Here is a 15,160-nt window from a genome sequence, read left to right as displayed (position 1 = left end):
ATTGGTAAGAGGTCAAAACTCAATGATGGTAGACTTCCTGATGATAGACTAAATAAGCTAAGTGATAGACTTCAATTCATTTGAATAGTTTTATTGATGAAATTTTGTTGGTTAAAAACAATTTTTTAATGTTCATGAATGCTAACGATTTATTTTCCAATAAAAACAATCGTATTAAAGTTTTTTATTCTCTAATAATTAATAATTCATCAATAATGGTTGTAATTTCTAATAAATTTATGCTGTTGATTGGACTATTAAATGGAAGAGTTGTTTTGTTTTAACTTTTAATAGATTCCATTTTTTACCAATTTGCTGTGATCTCGCGATGATCCATTAAACATGAAAATCGGTGGTTGGGACTTGAATAACTTGCCTTGTGAGTACAATATTACACAATACAGTACATTCAATATAGCTAGAAATACATGTTATTTAAGTCAATTTGAAAACAACCATTTTACATTTGATTAAATGAGTTACCAGTTGGTAAACATTATAATGTAATGATCAATTTGTTTTATTTTGATGTCCATGAAGGCATTTGCTTGATGCGCATCATTTTAACAAGCATTTAATGAATGCACCCTCATCTTTGACCTTATGGTTAATTATGTGAGAGATGAAGATTGATAAACAGTGTATTTAAATTGTTGAGCATCATCTCGTTCGATTCACTTTCAATTGTGATTCTCAAAGAAAACAATAAACACTTGTAGAGAAAATCCAGGCCAAACAGGAATATCAGTTATAATCAAGACTAACACCAACATGATCGTGATTGATCTTCAAGGCTTAAAAATCATGTTCATCAGAGTGATTAAGGTAAATCTTCAAATGAGACGAAAAACTGTTAATCTCATGAAAAATCATCTTCATAATTAAAATAAAACTGTAAAGTTAACCAGGAAAACAATTGATAATGATGATCACATAAAAATTGTAATTGAACAGAAAAAGGTTTAAAAACAATAGGAATGGAAATTGAAACAAGCAAGTGAAGGAAGAGTTATCCAAGTTAATCAATTAATTGATTATGATCATGTTAAAGATGATTGTCATTGCTTGAGGCTATCAAATTTTCAACTTTTCATTTCATTTTGTTAAACGAAACGATATCCGATTCAATTAGAAGTAAGAAGAAACCAGAAAATAAAGTGAGTTTAAATTGAGTTACCGGTTGATAAACATTGTAATGTGGTGATGTTGCTGATGATGATAACGATTGAATTTTAAAAGAAACGACTTGATAAAACAGAATCGTGTCTCAATCGAATCAAATGCATCATCATTTAAACGTATTTTGACTCCAATTACCGGTATAATACAAAGAAGAGTTAAAATGTAATCCATTTTGTTTTCTGTTGTTGCTTTCAATTCTTATTCTCACTGGTTTAATAAACATAAACGTTTAATTGATTAAGATGTTAGATGAGCTTTCAAACGGCTAAAAACATTCAAAATAACAATAAAATGCTTAACTGGTACGATTTGATTTAGGAAGTTCTTTGATAAATTGATCAAAATAAGGGAATAAATACGCCTGGTAAAATTTCAGGACCTGCTTATTATTGTTTCAAGTTTTATTCAAATTTTAAGCACTGGAAGATAATTTAAAATCACTTTTGTCAATTTGAAAATAACATTCAATGTGTCCATTCAGAATCTAGACTTATTAAAAATTTTGGTGGATGCAGAGTAAAGTTATCCATTCCTCTCTCATTTGTGTAGAATCAGCTTAAATGTACCGGTTCATCAAATGCACCCCTGAAAGAGTTTAAGAGAATGAAAAAAAGAGACAAGATTAAGTTTTGAGTAATGAAAAGATGAGCTCAACTAATTTACCTGGTTCGACCAGTCCTGCGACTAGATTGATTTACATGTGCATACACATTTACATTGCCTGCCTCCACAATATTTACAACAAATAATAGTAAAAAGCAAGAAACCAGCAATTGAGCCTCCAATGATTATGTAAGCTTCATAATCATGCCAAAGTTTGATCCAGAAGGAATCTGTTGAAGAAAATAACAGTTTCGGTTCATAATAGCTCATGAAGCTCATGAAGCTGAGCAATATTCGAGTCCATCTGTACTTCAGACAATAGACTTGACTTTCTTTCAAATCTTGAAAATTGGTTTTGTCCCAGTTTTTTTCATAATCCAATCATAATAATGAATAATTCAAGAATGTAAGTCTGAGTTTTCAAGTTTCAAGATATCGACAAAAATAAAGTCAACACTTTTTCATGGCTCTAGCAACGTCTACTTACCTTCATCTGATGATGGCGATAATTCTTTTTATGTAGCAATAACAGTCAATTTTGTGCATATGAACAGTATTACATTACATGTCAAGAAGAAATGGGTGAGAAAAATAGAAATTAGAAATTGCATCAAATTGAGTTGACTAAAAGCAATAAAATTCAGAAAAAAATTGTCACAATTTTCTTCAGATTCTAATCATTGAGAACTTACCTTTTTTGCATAAATCACCAACCAAAAAGGGTGCATCAGCGTCACAAACACAAGTATTATTTTTACAGTTATTACTCGAACAATGGTCATTGGTAGAACAAGGTGAACCTCGAACTCCATTTTCTGAAAAAAACACAAAAAAAGATAATCAAATTATTCCATTCCAGTCTTATTCTTAAGACTATCTGACTTTTGTGATAGTTTTCACTGAGTAATACATTTATTTACGATTTACTTTTGATTTGATTGATAACGAAGCAAATGAAACTCAGACATCTTGAGGATCAAGTATGACTTACATTGAGACTGAGTAATTGAAAATAGACAACAATCAGGATTTGATTGACAAACAGCTAAGAAATGCTAAAGGGTATGGCACTTAAAAACCCACAGATGAAGAAGGTAACAAGAAAACCTATCTTACCTTAATCATAAAATTTGGTGAAAACGCTAAATTTTCTGCATAAAATTTACGTACTTCATCTGCGCGTTTTTAGGTGTTGCACTCTTTAGTTGAATCCATTTATATGTATCTAGTTTGCCTCAACACTCATACTTGTTGTTTCTAAGACCAATATAAGATTCATCTTTAAGTTGCAAATAATCTTATATCATAATTAATGAAAGTTATAGCGCTAACAATATTTGTTTTGCATATCAGTCAAAGAACCGTGGAAAAGACGAACGAAGCCTTCTATGTTCAAACTAACTCAATTGTTCACTTAATACTCACCAATTATATCGATGTTAAACGCATGCTGCCATGAATCAATTTTACCATTATCATTGTTACTGAACTTGAAATTGCATGACCAGTTACCACGATGAGAGTAGCCAGTATTGTTAATCAGTAAATGAGAAGAGTAAATCTGATAATCTGGATTACTCTTTAGACTAACAGGCAGATCATCTTGAATCCTTATTCTTGGATCAAACCCTTTATTGATTTGCTCCAAAAGTGATTCAGGATAACTCCATTCAAACTTGAATTCGCAGTTTGGTTCATACTCGATGCACATTTGTTTATAGTTGATCTTGACAAAACAGGATCGAGTAAACTCTTGACTAGTGTAAACCTGCAACCCATCCTCGTACTCATTGGCATCAGTTCCTATCGAGACAATCTCTTTTGTAGGTAGTCTTTCGAAAAATTCATCACTGAAACTGTGGAACAAAAGAAAAGAAGAAATCAAATGAGAACAAGAAATGTTTCATTTTGCTAAAAGATAAACAGGCAAAACTGTCTGAGCTCTAGATGTTGAATGAACACAGCTGGTCAACTTTTATCAAGAAATTTGATAAGAATATTGAAATTTAACACCATCTATGGTCAATTAATGCGTTTATGTAATTTGCATTCATCTCTTAAAGAAATTTGTCCAAATGAGTCTACTCCGACCAATTTTGTTAATTCAACATCTAGATCTCATTTAGTTTTGCCTGTTACACCCTTTACTTACCTAGTTTCATTTTCCAACGGTTTACCATTGGAACTTGGTAAAATTGATAAAATTGAAACAACTATTAACACTTGTAACAATGTTGAATGTTTGAGTAGTCTTTGATTCATCTGAATCTGGGTTCGTTGATTATCAATCGTGAGTGTAGACACTAAAGATGACTTTTGCCCGTTAAAAGCCATCAAATTGTTTTATTTAGTTGGACGAAACGACAAACAGTAAACAGTTATAAACAGCTTCTATGAAAACTAAACTGGCAAATGATGAAATATTTGATTTGTGAAAGTGGAAGATCGTCAATCATCAAACGATTAAAGGATAAGATTAGAAGAGCTTCAGAGACTGCATGAGCTTAAACGTGTTATACCTGCCATATTTTATCTGAATGGAGATCGAACTGAAAAAGACGGAAATGGCCAATGAAAATTTTAACCTTCACCTTGTGTTGGACGTTTTCATCTAATAATATATCAGATTATTGTCTACAGACACAGCACCCTTTAAGATTTGTTGCCGTATAATAGGACTTGTGGTGCTAGGAGTAAGAAACTCTTTCGTTACTCTGTTCATTTTGATTACTTTTCGTTTCCATGTTAACGTTGGTTTACCATGGTTTCAGTTGGTTACAATGATAACGTCTTGGCGTGATTGCTATTACTTGATTGTTGAATTTTTTTCAAAACAGCAATTTCCATAAATTCTTTGAATAAATCACAATTTACTCTTCAATCACTAGACTATAATCACGAACCGAATTTGCTTTACAAATGAAAAATGCACTCTCGATCAAGACTTGTCGCAAAACTCTTTTTCCTGAGTGCAATAAATGTACATTCAATCAACATCGATAAAACTTGAATTATAGATGGAAAAAACATCTTTTAAATGGTAAAACAATTTTAAACAAATTTAAAATTGAACTACAACAGAACAAAAATACAATCGAAATCCGAAAGCAAATTTATTAAAAACTGCCAAGAGATCAGAGATACGAAGATTTGTTCAGCTAGTCATGATCGATGGATAATAAACTATCAAACGCTAGTCATAAACCATACTCACTTCCTTAAGCACTTTATTGTTATTCAGCTTTTGTATTTTTCTATTCATTTAGTAATTCATCCTTTAATCTAACGTCTTAATCAATTAAACTTTCATGCTATTAAACCAGTGAGAATGAAAATTGAAAGTAACAAAATGGATTACATTTTAATTCTTGGCGTATTATACCGGTAATTGGAGTCAAAATACGTTTAAACGATGATGTATTTGATTGGATTGAGACACGATTCTGTTTTATCAAGTCGTTTCTTTTAAAATTCAATCGTTATCACCATCAGCAACATCATCACATTACAATGTTTTCAACCGGTAACTAAAAGTAACGTAAAATGGCGAATGCATGAAATTTGTTTTATTCTATATCGCTAGATGGAGACTCTAGAAAAAGGTTCAAACAGTGATTGATGAAAATGAAAAATTAATTGACTATTAACTTGCATTGTAAAATGACATAATTGCGATTTAAATTGTCTTTCAAAGTTGACCTCTGGCTAAAAGTTAACAGAATTGAAATAAATTGACAAAAATAAATGAAATGTCGCTTATTGGGCGATCAAACATTTTAAATTTTTGAGAAGCAACAAATCATAATTGACAGAGAAACAATTAACCAAAAAGGGTTTAAATGAATGGTCAAAACATTAATCTAAGTTTAAAGTCCTGCTTCAATGGTCATTGGGATAAATTGATGAACAAAAATAGATTCAATTTTGAAGCAACTAATGAAGTTTAACTTTCAATGGTTGACTTGAAGTTTTAAGGTTTGGTTTGAAAAATCACAGAGAGAAGTTTAAGACAGGAAATTGTGAGTAAATACAGAGGAAAAGGAAAGGCTGAGAGAGAGAAGAAAGAAAGAGAAATAACGAATAAACCAAGATTAAATAGAAAGAGAGAAAGAGAGAGAAGAGGGAATCAGGGAAAAGAAAGAAGAAGAAGAGAGTAAAGTGAGTTTTGCTTGGAAATGTTGTTTTTTCAGTTTAAGAGTTTTCAGTTGAAAGTTTGCTTTGCTGAGACTAACATTACTATCTTGTATCAGATTTTCATTTATCTGGTCGCCATGATTACATTAACTGTAACTTATTTGTAAATATAACAGCAATTAATTTAATTATGGACAACCCAAAAACTTGGTGTGATTACAATGAAAAGTAAATTGTCTTTCTATTGAACAAGTTAACCATTTTTACCTTCAACTTAACTGACAACCAGAAAAAAAAGTGAAACCAGAAATCAAAATATCAAATCAACATTTCTTTTCCAATGACTAATAGTGTGAAATTACCTTCTAACCAGCAACTGTTTGGATTAAATATGGCTACTAATGTTTTGTTAATCAAATTTTGTGACCAACATTTGGATTAATTGAATGTTATTATCGCCTGTTCAAAATTCAACCCAAAAATAAACCGTAAACCTAACCGTCTGTGATATAATTTAACCAGTTTTTGTCAACTTGCAATGAAAATGTTTGGGTCATCGATATTGGATTTTAAATTAGCTTTTTTTACTTGCCAAATTTTTGTGACTCTATGTTGTGGTCAACAAATGGACACTTTTACCTCACCGGATATACTTCATTATGCCCAGATTTTAGTTGAACCCTCACAAAGTCACCTAATTATTGGTGCAAGGTAAGTTGATCAAATATTTTCTTTTCACGTGTTTTCTATTCTTTCCAATTTTAAACTCTTTCTTCAAATAGAAAGAAGATAACGATAAAAATGATGAGTAAAAGCCCACGATATTCAACACTAAAACGATTCTGATGGTTGTTTATTTCCCGGTTTTTTAGCAGTAGAATAATTTTCATTTCAGTTTCAATATTTACCTGAATTTATTCGAAAACATTGAAATGGTTTCAACTTGTGTGTGAGTGTTTCTGGTTGATTAACTTTTGACTTTTTTTGGATTGATTGCGGCAACTTGAAAACATGATCAGCCTACGACCAACTAACCAAATCAAATCAACAGCTCAGGGCTAAGCAGTTAACCAACAGCAGTAAAAAAAAGTTATAAAGTAAGGTAAGAAAGAAAGAGAAGTCCAGTAATCAGTAAACATTAACAGAAATTTGAAAATGAAAGAATATGATCAAACAGTTGAAAGCTTATTGTTGAAGATCAATAATGGTGTTGAAAAATATCCCGCCATATTGATTACAAAAGGTTCATTTTCTTTAAACCAAATGTAATGTTTACTTCAACTTTTTTTTATAAACGGTTAACTCAACTTTATCCAATGATAAGCGTGTTACCAAAGCTTCCAATCTTAATCATTATGTTTACCTGATATTCGGTTAGCTTTTTTTTCTACCTTAAAATCAGGTTTTCCATTATTTTGTAACTGTCAATAATATTCTTTAGATGATGCTTTTAGTGGTGAAATGTTTATGATGATCATTTCAATGGAATCATTTTGCTGTAAAAGATGATCATGATGAACCTATCAAAGGTTTTAAGTTAAAGGTAGACAAAATATTACATATCAGAACAATGATCAGTGTTGTTTACCAGATAATTTCCGGACTCATTTGCACGATTAAATGAATAAAAGTAATCATTTTCACGACTAATATTGTGCCTTTACTTACAACTTTCATTTTTTTGTTAATACATCACACTTCACTTTTGTTGTTAATGTTGACTGTTGATATCATCATTAACACCATCACTGTTGGTCATTTTTAACTCAATTAAAGCTCGATATTTTTGAATAATAATAAAAAAAAGAGTCTAAAGTTAGATTCAAGATACAATGCTAGTCAGGTTAAGAGTTGAATCTACTCTTAAAACAGTTATCGGTCCAGTCGACTTGCAATTCAACTTGAACTATTTTTCTGTTAACATTTAATGTTACCTACGCTGTAGTCTAACTGTAATTTGATATTTTGTTCAACTTTGCTACCATTACTAATAAATATTATTACCATTACAAAATGACCCACACGGAGGCAAAAGGTCATATTGTAGAGGTTAATTTCGTCTAGAGAAGAGGCTCTTTTTTTTTGTTCACCAAATGTTGAGAGTTGCTAAAGATGTTGAAGATGTTGAAGCAAAGGAAACAATTTTCAAAACTATTCTCTTCTCTTCCTTCTCATATCATCATCTCTTTGTAAATCACATACTTTCCTGGACACATTCAAGACATCATAATCTTTCTCTTCTTCTTTGTCTTCCCCTTCATCTTCGTCCTTGTCATCTTCATCAGCACATATTTCCCTCATTACACATTTGCTGTCTATTTTTTCAACAAACTTTACTTTGTATCTGCACGGTTTCTTTGTCTATTTGCTATGCACTGTTTTCAAATCTGCTTTTTTTCACCCAAAAAAAAGAGACTTTGTCCTTTGCAAATTGTACATCATCTACATTTAACATGGCTATTGAGTGATTTGGTGATCTCACAAATTGTCCAAAGTATTCAATCATTTTCATGAAATGCAAAACTATTAACAAATTGGTTAGGCCTAACAGTGAGAGTGATGATGAACAGAGGAAAGATATGATTGTGTTTGAGTAACTGATATCACACTGTTGAGTGTATATCCTTACAAGTATATCAATCTTGATCATATTGTTTTTGAAAAATGCAAACAGCCAGAAACAATAATCGACAGTTTATTATGAATTGCTTTATTACCTTTGATTTTTTTTTGTTAACCTGTTGATATTGTTAATACAATGTAAAAAAACAATGTTTCATTTGAAAGCATCAAATGGACAGATTGATGAAGACCACATTAGAAGTTAATCTAAAAAATTGATTGAATGAATGATTGTTTCATTAAACTGGCCAATTGATGGTCAAAAATTAGTAATCATTTGTTGACCAGAAAAGTAAACAATATCCTTGATTCATATTAAACCTGATTTCACGTTAATCATTGCTACTTTGATTTGTTTCACTATTTTCTCAGATCTTGTGAAAGACTCTCCAAGATGAGATTTGAAGATGATATTGGTGAGTAAACCCAAATGATAACCATGTGAGAGCTGCAACTACTAGAGATAGGTAAAAGCTAGAGATATTATTACCCTTAAATAAATATATACACAAGATTAGGAAACTTTAAGATGTTCGATAAATATTTTTCCGAGACTTCTAAATGACCTCCGAAGGTGGAAGAAGCAGAATGATAAAAAAGGTAAATTGAGGAAAAAAGCAATTTCGTTTTGTTATATCATTTTATTTCATTAGATTGCAATAAAAATTGAATGCTTTTTCAGTTGAATACAAAATAATTTATTTTGTCATTTAATTTATTTCCAAATACATGAAGTTAATGAATGAATATTTGCATGAATATTATATATCAAAAATGTTTGATTAAAACTTAGGTTTAAAAAAGAAAAAATTTGTTAAAAAATTTAAACAAGTTTAGCATCTTTTGCCATTGAATAGAAGACTGTTTTAGTATCGGCAAGAAGATTTTTAGGTGAATCGTATTCAATGATTTGACCTTTATCCATGACTATGATCTTATCGTAATCCATAATTGTGTTTAACCTGTGGGCAATTGTAACAATGGTACAATTTTTAAACTCTTTACGGATTGTTTCCTGAATCAGTTCATCAGTTTCAACATCTACTGCAGCTGTTGCCTCATCAAGAATTAGAACTTTGGTCTTTCGCAGAAGAGCACGAGTCAGGCAAACAAGTTGCCTTTGACCAACACTTAGATTCTCTCCTCCCTCAGCAATCTCATGTTCCAACCCCGAGTCCAAAGTGTCAACAAAACTCTTCAAGTGGGCTTGTTCAAGTGCACGCCAAATTTCCCGATCAGTGTACATATCAAATGGATCAAAGTTACGTCTAAAGGAACCCGAGAAAAGCACTGGATCTTGTGGTATAACCGTCAGTCGAGATCGTAAATCGTGAAGTCCCAATTGCGTTATATCCTCTTCATCAATGGTAATGGTTCCACTTGCAGGTTCAATTAGACGGAACAAGGCAAGTGTTAATGATGATTTACCTGCTCCAGTTCGTCCAACAATTCCAACCTTTTCATTGGGTTGGATGGTACACACAATGTCCTTCAATACAAGATCAAGACCGGGTCGATATCGAGTTGAGTAACTTTTAAACGAAATTTGTCCCTTTTTGGGCCAATTATCTTTGGGTCGATGTGATGGTATAACCCATGGAGCCTGAAAAGATGAAAGTTTCAAAAATTATTGTTTAGTTTGAAATTGAATTTTAGTTGAATTTGATGCTTACCTCAGTAGGTACTCTTGTATACTCTAAGCAACGTTCAATTGAAACAATGTTTGTCTCGACATCTGAAACTGCTCGAACCAACATGTTCAAGATGCTTGTAATTTGTAATGCATAACTGATTGATAGTCCAGTAGTACCAGGACTTGATCCTCCTTTTGTAATGACGGCAAACAAGGCTGTTATCGTTACAATCAAGTTACCCAATAGTTCAAGTCTTATGGCTAACCAACGGTTAGCACCAACATTGGGATAAAATGAACTGTGATTGATATCAATTCGAGTGTACATTTCATTGGTGAATCTTTCCGATGCTCCATAAGCTCGAATTGATGTTGATCCTGTAACGGTTTCCGAAAAGTGTGAGTAAATTGGTGATCGAGTAACTGATTCAATACGACGCAATTGTCGTGAACTGGAAATGTAAAATTTCTGTCAACAAACGAGAAAAGGTTAGCAAATATGTAATAAAATGAGCGATATTATTAAATGATATTTTACCTGGACCAAAATGTAAACAACACCAAGAACAATAATGACGACAATTAAATAGGTTGTTTCCAAACAAATGACTATAATGGATACAATTGTACGGAACAATTGTGATACAAGAAGACGAAGATTGAAACTAATTGTTGTATCAGCTGTATCAATATCTTTGGTGAATCGATTGAGTATCCGTCCCAATGGAGTTGTATCAAAAAATGACATTGGAGCTCTAATTAGACGAGTCAACATTTTCTCGTGAATCCATTTGGCACCATTCACAATGCAAATGTTCATAACAATGGTGTTGGCAAGGGTGAAAATGGTCTCGGACAAGCCTAAAGCTGTGTAAACTCCAAGCCGTTTGTTACGAAGAGCTGTGTTGTTGTTGTTGGCTGGGTTCAACGAGTCATCAGACCAGGCAGTTAACCATAAATTGGTACCCAAATTGAAGGCACTTGAAGCTCCAAACAAAATGATCAACATTATACAAGCAGTTACTCCAATAGCCACAAAATAGTCGAGGTAAACCTTTAACTTGACCGAACCAGTTTCAGCTGTTTCACTCTCTATCAGTTTGAACTTGTTTTCCTTCTCATTCACTTCATCTCCAGCCTGAGTTAGTCCACTTGTTATTGTTGATGTACGACGTCTAATCATTGAGGTTCCCTTTCGTTGGCGAAGTGATGAGGTTAGTGAACCACTTGAAGCTTCAGATCTTGCCTGTGACAATTTAGCATCGATTTCAGGAGCCAAAGTCTTTATCAAACTTGCCGCTTCTGGATCCAATTCATCGCCCTGTTCAGCCAAATATTGAACAATAAAGTCTGCAAATTCCCCCTTTTTAGCCATCAACTCAGCATAAGTTCCACTTTCACGGAATTTACCATCTTTCATGACAATTATTTGATCAACTTGGGGTAAAAAGGTTATCCTGTGAGTCACCAAAAGACGAGTTTTATTCTTGAGCAAACCTTTTGGTCCAATAACTTTGTCAAACAAGTGTTTGGCTACATGAGCATCAACCGCTGAAAGTGGATCATCAAGCAAGTAAATGTCGGAATTGGAGTAAACTGCTCGAGCAATGGAGATTCGCTGTTTTTGACCTCCCGAGACGTTGATTCCTCTCTCACCAATTTCCGTTTGATCACCGCCAGTTAAAATTTGTAAATCAGGAGCCAGTGCACAAGCTTCAATTACCTTGTCGTACTTGTCTTTGACAAAAGGTGATCCAAAGATGATGTTGTTTCGAACCGTTGCATTTTGTATCCAAGCCGATTGAGGTACATACGCTATTTTACCATATACATTAACATAGCCCTGCTTCTTGTACAAATCACCCAACAAAGCCGAGAGTAAAGATGATTTACCGCTTCCAACAGTTCCAACAATAGCAACCAACTTTTGCTTGCTAACTTCCATGTCAATGTCTTTGAGGGTTTCCTCTTCATCGGGTGACCATGAGAAGGAAGCATTTCGTATTGTTACAGGGGTTGTTGGATCAACTTCATGCAAGATTGCATCCTCATCCAGTTCATCTCCTTGAAGATATTTGTTTATCCGCCGAATTGAAATGAAGAACTGAAAAAGAATAATCGTGAAAATTGAATTTCTAAGTTGATCATTTCCGTCTTTAATTGATTGTCATTTTGTGTACTTACATTAGCTCCATATGTTACCACAATGGGTAGAAAGGCTAAAGGTCCACTAAGAATGTTAATCAATGAGATTGATACAAATGCTTTGTTTGCATCAAGAACATGACTTTTATCGATAAGCACGTAAGTTGCAAAGCTGATGACAGTTATCTGATGATTAAACATGAAAAGTAGAGAGAGTTGAGTGAACGTTGAGTTTAGCAAACAATGAAAAAGCTCATTGAAAATGATTTGTGTCATGATTTAATCTTACCAGGAAAGGTGCACAGGCAAAGGCAAATGTAATTCCAGCTGACCAGATTGCTTGCATTTTAAGCGCATCAATTTCATTCTTTCTGATTGATGCAATGATATCACCAAAAGCTCCTTCCCAAGCATACAATTTCAACACCTTCATTCCATTGAGAACTTCAGAAACCAATTTAGATCGAGCATCCTTTTCCTTCATCAAACGAAGTTGACAATTTTTAAACTTTGTTGTAACCAACCCATTAAAGGGAACCAAGATCAACATAATAGCTAAACCAGCAATCGATGAAACACCCAACTGTCGCCATAATAGGTAAACAGTGATAACTAATTGAACCGGTGAAGACCAAACAAAATTAACAATGTTAACATAGTCAACAATTCGTTGAGTATCAACAGCCATTAGGTTGACAATTTCACCTGTAGTGAAATCTCGTCTTCCTAAACTCGATAACCTGAGACTCTGAAGATAACAGAAAAAAGGTTGAAATTAGATTTTCAAATGTTTGAATTAGAAAATTGAATTAGATTTTTCCTTTTTACCTTTCGATAAATTGTTGCCAACAAGGCTGATCTCATTCTCATTGAAGTTGTTTGTGTCCAAAATTCATATTGCGAGTCCAATATCGATTGGAACAGAGCAGCGGTAAACATTCCGATTGCAATGGTGTAACCTTTCCAAGCTGGTTCATCGGAAACGATGAAAGTTAAAAGTGCATCCATCAACTGTGGACTTGCAAATACCAGTAAACTTGAAATCAATTTGCAAATCGCACCAAACAGTAGAACTGGCCAAAAGGCTTTAATTAAAACACCCAAAATGCTAACTTTAAGGGTTGACCTTCTTTGAGATGAACTTGTCGTTGGTTTATCATAATTGCTGTATTGAATGTATTCAGTTGCAGATTGTAAATGAGGATCAAAGTGTTTCTCAATTGTTTGTGTTTGATTATCACTAATCAGGTTCCACATGTCACCCTGTGTAAGCGTTTTACGGAATCCTTTGAGTGCCATTGAATCGTACCAGAAAAAGAGTAATCGACTGATGAACGATGAACTTGCATATGGACATTCATTCTAGAGTTAACAGTAAAAATGTCTCAATTTAAAGCTCATTGACTTAATGATCAATTTACCTGAACGTCTTCTGTGAATACTTGTCTTCGAGTATCGGCGAAACAATACAAAATCAATTGACAAATTGTTGCCGAAGTTTGCAACGATTTGTTGATTATATCGCTTTTATCAAATGACCAACTCTGTACAGACTTGAAGTGCGTATTTAGGAAAGAAATGCATAAAAATTAATCGATTGTTTTGTATGAATGATTAAATTTAACTTTTGATTGTCCACTTACAGGGTATTTAAGGGAAGCTATTAACGTTGAAAAGTTGATTGATGAATAGATTGTCATAAGAAGCCAAAAAATGAACAATAATCCTGAAGTGTGAGCTCCTTTACGACGATAAAGTAATATTAAGAAAAAGGCCAAAATCTGTTATAGCGAAGTGTTGCAAAAGGAAAGGATTTAGTTACATATTGATCAAAGATTATCTTTAGTAGTTGAACCTTTTCCTCATTTTGATCAAGTTATCACCAGTTGCATCTAACTTTTGCTTTCCTAAAATAATCAGATTGCACTCATTGATTAATCTCCAATCAATTGATCAACACAATCACTTGCATCATTTTTTATGAAAAAAAACTGAATAAAAACCTTTGTTGGTGGAAACTGATAACTAGGTGCATTTCATCGATATGCTTGAAAACCTAATTGCGTTATATTTTTCGATAGATTTGATCAAAATTGAAATTGAAAAAGCACGTCGAAGGAAACAAAATATAAATTTTTACTCACATAAGTCAATAGTTTTATGAATGGAGTATAATAATCAGTTGGATAAGTAATTTCATCACTTCGAAGTTCAATCAATGAACTTATAAATTCAAAAGCACTTGACACAATGAGTATTAATCCAACAATCTAATGGTCATACGATTAGTCCAAGATTTAAAGATGAATGGAAGAGGAAAAAGATTGATAAAAAGTTAGTAATTGTGTAAATCCATTTCTGGTTAAAATACTCAACTATTTTAGTGAAAATGAGTAAAGTCCAGGGCAACTTTTTACCCGAACTCGAAGCGACTGAATGAATTGCAAATGGACACGAGATCCAGATGAATCCAGCGGCTATCCAAAGTAGTCCAGTGTCGCTTAAACATGGTGGAAATAGTAGCGTTTCAGAGTTCCATAACTTGTTCAGGTTCTGTTCAATTTTTGTTGAAAATTAAAAATTAACTTTACTTTAAACATTTCATAAACTGATACTTACCCATGCATTGTAACCACAGTAATTTTCAAGCACCATGTTGAACAATGAGTTGCAACCAGAAAACTAACTTCTTTACAATGCGATTTACTTTAATTCCAATAACAATCAATGTAAACCAATGAGAGACATGAAAACTCGACTCATAATTGTTATTCTCAATTCACCCAATGAGGCACAAATAACATTGATATTGATAAAAATTACAATCTCTCTCTACCTTTC

The 15,160-nt window shown here is 32.8% G+C and overlaps 3 protein-coding genes across 3 annotated transcripts in view; 1 reads left to right on the top strand and 2 right to left on the bottom strand.

Moving 5' to 3' along the window:
- Window positions 1-1,552: 1,552 nt before the first annotated feature.
- On the bottom strand, window positions 1,553-4,189 carry LOC107361639 (uncharacterized). Its single transcript, XM_015928487.3, has 6 exons — window positions 3,938-4,189; window positions 3,211-3,641; window positions 2,478-2,600; window positions 2,273-2,296; window positions 1,846-2,015; window positions 1,553-1,767 (listed from the first exon to the last, which is right to left on the bottom strand). The coding sequence occupies exons 1-5, from the start codon at window positions 4,117-4,119 to the stop codon at window positions 1,867-1,869; spliced, it is 909 nt and encodes a 302-aa protein (XP_015783973.2). The 5' UTR covers window positions 4,120-4,189; the 3' UTR covers window positions 1,553-1,767; window positions 1,846-1,866.
- Window positions 4,190-5,988: 1,799 nt separating this feature from the next.
- LOC107361609 (semaphorin 5c-like) overlaps window positions 5,989-15,160 on the top strand; it is a 40,718-nt gene continuing 31,546 nt past the window's right edge. Inside the window, exon 1 of the mRNA XM_015928450.2 lies at window positions 5,989-6,630. Within this exon, the coding sequence (XP_015783936.2) occupies window positions 6,458-6,630 (173 nt within the window). The 5' untranslated portion in view covers window positions 5,989-6,457. The remainder of the gene's footprint in view (window positions 6,631-15,160) is intronic.
- Window positions 9,224-15,003, bottom strand: LOC107361599 (ATP-binding cassette sub-family C member 1). Its single transcript, XM_015928439.3, has 11 exons — window positions 14,939-15,003; window positions 14,696-14,872; window positions 14,464-14,589; window positions 13,963-14,100; window positions 13,741-13,872; window positions 13,148-13,681; window positions 12,609-13,067; window positions 12,359-12,505; window positions 10,713-12,278; window positions 10,215-10,643; window positions 9,224-10,144 (listed from the first exon to the last, which is right to left on the bottom strand). The coding sequence occupies exons 1-11, from the start codon at window positions 14,972-14,974 to the stop codon at window positions 9,365-9,367; spliced, it is 4,524 nt and encodes a 1,507-aa protein (XP_015783925.2). The 5' UTR covers window positions 14,975-15,003; the 3' UTR covers window positions 9,224-9,364.

Source organism: Tetranychus urticae, chromosome 2, assembly GCF_039701765.1.
Source record: "Tetranychus urticae isolate SD_2017Ah chromosome 2, NJAU_TeUrti_SD_1.0, whole genome shotgun sequence".
Taxonomy (NCBI): Eukaryota; Metazoa; Arthropoda; class Arachnida; order Trombidiformes; family Tetranychidae; genus Tetranychus; species Tetranychus urticae.
The sequence above is the reverse complement of the archived record's forward strand: the minus strand, read 5'-3'. Positions and strand labels throughout refer to the sequence as shown.

What these genes read in the sequence shown, in the direction of transcription:
- LOC107361599 (XM_015928439.3), bottom strand. Translation starts at nt 14,974, where the DNA reads ATGGTGCTTGAAAATTACTGTGGTTACAATGCATGG. An exon ending in TCATAAAACTATTGACTTAT is followed by an intron (nt 14,101 to 14,463) that starts GTGAGTAAAAAT and finishes TCGCTATAACAG; the next exon opens with ATTTTGGCCTTTTTCTTAAT. An exon ending in TAGCTTCCCTTAAATACCCT is followed by an intron (nt 13,873 to 13,962) that starts GTAAGTGGACAA and finishes ACGCACTTCAAG; the next exon opens with TCTGTACAGAGTTGGTCATT.
- LOC107361639 (XM_015928487.3), bottom strand. Translation starts at nt 4,119, where the DNA reads ATGGCTTTTAACGGGCAAAAGTCATCTTTAGTGTCTACACTCACGATT. An exon ending in CCGTTGGAAAATGAAACTAG is followed by an intron (nt 3,642 to 3,937) that starts GTAAGTAAAGGG and finishes TTTGTTCCACAG; the next exon opens with TTTCAGTGATGAATTTTTCG. An exon ending in ATCGCCATCATCAGATGAAG is followed by an intron (nt 2,016 to 2,272) that starts GTAAGTAGACGT and finishes TTTCTTCAACAG; the next exon opens with ATTCCTTCTGGATCAAACTT.